At 37.1% G+C, this 4,284-nt stretch overlaps 1 protein-coding gene across 1 annotated transcript; it reads right to left on the bottom strand.

The window, feature by feature from the left end:
* Nucleotides 1-267: 267 nt before the first annotated feature.
* On the bottom strand, nt 268-3,905 carry LOC141555395 (arylamine N-acetyltransferase 1-like). Its single transcript, XM_074288230.1, has 2 exons — nt 3,768-3,905; nt 268-1,258 (listed from the first exon to the last, which is right to left on the bottom strand). The coding sequence occupies exon 2, from the start codon at nt 1,251-1,253 to the stop codon at nt 384-386; it is 870 nt and encodes a 289-aa protein (XP_074144331.1). The 5' UTR covers nt 1,254-1,258; nt 3,768-3,905; the 3' UTR covers nt 268-383.
* Nucleotides 3,906-4,284: the final 379 nt, after the last annotated feature.

Raw genomic sequence — 4,284 nt, 5'->3', positions numbered from 1 at the left:
AGTGTCAGATTTATTAGAATAATGATTCTTTTCATGTATAAGTTAGGGAAGATGGCCAATGAGGTTCCTTCTGACTCCAAAATTATGTGATTCTCCTGCCCATCTAAATTTCAAGAATTAATAATTAAAGACTGACATTCCAGGCACTAAAAATGTTTTCAGTGTTTTTGATAATGAGCTTTCTAAAACCTCGATTCCACTCTAGTGGGCAGTTTTGCTTAAATGTTTTGGGGAATTTTTGTGTGCAAATAAAGTTAGAAACTTGTATTTTTTACCTCAAAATAAAATATGCAAAATTTATTAATAAAATAATGTTTTGAAAACTTGGTTGTCATGGTGCATCTGTTTTCTACCCCAATTATTGTTCCATAGATTTTTCCTTACTAAATGGTAAAAAATTTGTCACCATGCTTTGGGACAAGCTTTTTCTCTAGAGAAATATTGAATATATCCTTAAGGACCTTGTCAATCTCTTCATCCTTCAGAATTTTAAACTCCACCAAATCTGTGTTTTCCTTATAATTGAATATTCTGTGAGTAAGAGTCCAGCCAACTAAACAGTGAACTCCTTCTGCTGTCTGCAGAGAACAAAAAGACTTGCTTGTAAACACAGACTCTGGAGAGGTCTGAAGGTAAATATTTACAGACTCAAATTCTTCTATTGTTCGTGGCTGGAGAGTAAAAGAGTAGATATGACGGAATTCACTTTTTTCTAAGAGATCAGAGTTATGAAATTCTGAGTTTGGAATAAATTGTTTCCGTCTTATTTGGTCCAAGTACCAGATTCCATTGTCTTCTTTCAAACGGAAAATGCAAGGAGTCTGAAGTTGATCCTTTTCAGAAACCAATTCCATCGGCTGCCATATTTGGTAAGAACGGCCAAATGCACCGTCCACTATATAGCTTCTCTCACCTATTGTGACCTTTAGAAGCAGGTGAATCATAGTGCTATACTGCTTCTTTAAGGTACTGTAAACATACCCCCCTAAAATGGTAGTCTCATACCCCATTGTGGTTAAGACCCAAAAGAGAAGGTGATTGGCTTCCAGACACCATCCCCCCCTCTTCCTCCTCACAATCTTGTCATACACAGCCTCTAAACTCAGTTCTATGGGTATTCCACAGTGAATGTCCAAGTTCTCAAAAGGCACAGCCAGGACATGATGCTGCATCACTTCAGTTAGAGTCTCCAAATCCATCTTCTCACTGGAATGATTATAGCCAATCCTCTCAAAGTATTCTCTGATGTCCATGTTCCCTGTAACAAAGCAATGCAGCTTCACTGGATGGCAGAATGCTGGGAAGTAGAGTGTATGAAATAAGACAGGAAGTAGGGACTTTAATAGCCAGTCTAAGAAATCTGAGCTTTACTCAGTAAACAATAAGTAGTTGATGATAGATTGGGCAGAGGAGTGAGAGGATCAGATTTATGCATGAAGAAGATTAGTTTGTCAAAATGGTGAAAGATGGATTGACTGGGGAGGGAGGGAGCAATTTCAACTATCAAATCACTTTGTTAGTATGGTGGTAATAGAGATGAGACCATTTATACTTTCTCTTAATGGCAATGCTTTCCCTCTGTGATTATCTCCAGTCTATACTAAATATATCTAATATACATAATGGTGGAATGATAGCTCTTCCATTAGACTGAGCAGGGACAGGACTTTTTTTGTTGTTTTGTTTTGTTTCCTTTCTTTATATCCCTAGGACTTGAGACATTGCCTGGTACAGGAAAGCTGTGTATTAATAAATATTGATATGGTGTCTGAAAGATATTTTAAAGATAGAATTCTGGGGCAGTTAGGTGTGGATAGAGCACCAGCCCTGAAGTCAGAAGAACATGAGTTCAAATCTGGCCTCAGACACTTAACACTTCCTAGCTTCTGACAGAAGAAAATAGGGTTAAGGAAGAAGTTTGGGGAACACTTATTTTAAGGGAAGAGAAGATACTAAAGAAGACAGAAAAGAAGCAATTATTTTAAAAAAAAAAAAAGAAAAGAAAAATATCCCATAAGGTGTGGGGATAGTTAACTGTCACATGCTACAGAGTCCAAGAAGGATGAGGATTGAAACAAAGGGCACAGGATTGGTAAACAGGTTGTTGGCAATCATTGATGGGCAAAGCAGTTTCAGTGGAACTGGGGGAGAATAAAGCTAGATTTCAAGAAGAAAGAGACTTTGGGCTTAAACAGTTATAGATGGCTCTCTCAGGAATTTTAATCACAAAAAAATAGAAAAAACTAGTTAGCATTTAAATATGGCAAAAGAATCAAAGTAAATTTCAATCCCAAAAAGGCTGACAATGAGCCCACATTTTATTTTGGCCATAGCAACTCCTAAATACTGGTGATTAAAGCATGGAAGGATTTCAAACTGTTTTGCTAGAGGGCACACCCACAGTAATAAATTCAAGTCTTGTTAAGTACTGAAGTAATTACGATGCTGTTTGTAACAATCTCTTTTTTGTTGTTATAAACAAGCTATAATTTGAGTGCAACATAATATGATTATAGATCTGTTCAGTTGTCTTTCAGTCATATTCAATTCTTTGTGACCCATTTGGGGTTTTCTTAGCAAAGATACTGGAGTAGTTTACCATTTCCTTCTCCAGTTTATTTTAGAGATGAGATAACTGAGGCAAATGGCATAAAGTGAATTACCAGGAGTCACATAGTTAGAGGTTAAGACTGACCCCTAATCCTAAAAGTGGATCTATGTGACTTCAGGGTTAGCATTCTATCCATTGCACTAGTGATGGTAGATTTAGAACCAGACAGACTTTGTGGCCCCTATTTCCTCTCTCCGGGTCACACTGTGACAGGACTAAGATTCAAACCAGATGCTGCCCTAAATCCTGAACTCTTCACTTTTCCACACAGTATTTTTGAGAGATTTCACAAAATCTGAGATTTTAAATGGTGAGAAAAATTACATATTTATTCTCACTAAATTCTAACTGATATTTAGAAGTTTCTTCATTTGTGAATATATAGGCAACAAAACATAATTTTAAAATGGAGTCCGTTAAACTTCACCAGGCTGCCAAAATGGTCGAAGACACAAAATTTAAAACTGTTTGGACTAGGGATAATACAGATTGGATTAGCAGAGAACCCAACCAAAGTACCTCCTCCTCAAAGGTTTTTAAGCTAAGGTCCATAAACATTTTCTTTAAAATTCTGATAACCATATTTCAATATAATTGTTTTCTTTTATGACTCCATGTATTTAATTTTATGTACTTTAAAAACACTAGTCTGAGAAAGGAAATCATAGACTTCACCAAACTGCTAAAGTGTCTGTCATTAAAAAAAAATAGTAAGAATCCTGATCTATATAGTGGGTGGGTACTTTCTGAACAGCAAAAAAGCTGGGCAAGTTATAAGGGGGATGCTAAAAATAGACCAGCCTAATGCAGCCAGTTTGGTAAACGGATTACTAAAGCTGGTATGGATGAAACTGCCCAAATGCATCCTAAGAAACACAATCTCTCTTGTATTCTAAGATCAGAGTCAATCTAACAGAGTGGCAACAGATGTCCTAGGTATTCTTGGTCTTCCTAATTCTACCAAAACTTCACTTCAAGCAAAAAAGAAATGCTCAGAAAAAGGCCAGTGAGAAAGAGAAAGTAAAGATTTTAGGAAGAACACTCCTAACAGCAATGTAGGAAGTTCCTGTAGACAAGAGCTGAGAAATGGGACGGCCTTGAGTTCCTGTACTAAAAATCAGCCTATAGGGACTCAATAGTTAGAGCCTGCACTTACCCCATACAAGGCCAGTCAGGGCTGACCAAGACTTCTTCCCAGTCTCAATAAACAAATCTTCAGGGACTTACTCACTTTCAAAACAGTTCTGAAGCCGGTTAATTTTAAACCCCACACTTCTTTCCTGATCTCCTGGGGGAGGCCACAGACTTGATTCTCATTGGCTATGGGGCTGATTTATTTCTAGAGCTGGTTTCCTTCCATACCCTGAGATTTCTGGGACATGTAGTTTGTAATAATCCACTTAAATAATGCTCAGCACTTATTCATTGACTGGTCTGTCTTTTTAGAAATAGAGAATATGATCCCAACTCCTTCCCCCAAGAAATAACCATCTGGAAGAGGAAATGAGATTTACATATACAGAGCAATTGTGATGCCGGAGAAACTGAGGCAAGACAGAGATTAGAGAGTTTTTAATATTTTATTTATTGGAGAGCTTAATTGATTAACTGGGTCACACTCTCGTCTCAAAGAATCCAGTATTGATGGTGAGACTCCAAGGCTTTTTATAGGA

The sequence above is a fragment of the Sminthopsis crassicaudata genome, chromosome 2, assembly GCF_048593235.1.
Source record: "Sminthopsis crassicaudata isolate SCR6 chromosome 2, ASM4859323v1, whole genome shotgun sequence".
Classification (NCBI taxonomy): domain Eukaryota; kingdom Metazoa; phylum Chordata; class Mammalia; order Dasyuromorphia; family Dasyuridae; genus Sminthopsis; species Sminthopsis crassicaudata.
This window is presented reverse-complemented; position numbering and strand designations above follow the sequence as displayed.

Excerpts from the sequence above, each read along its gene's own strand:
- LOC141555395 (XM_074288230.1), bottom strand. The coding sequence starts at position 1,253 with ATGGACATCAGAGAATACTTTGAGAGGATTGGCTATAATCATTCCAGT.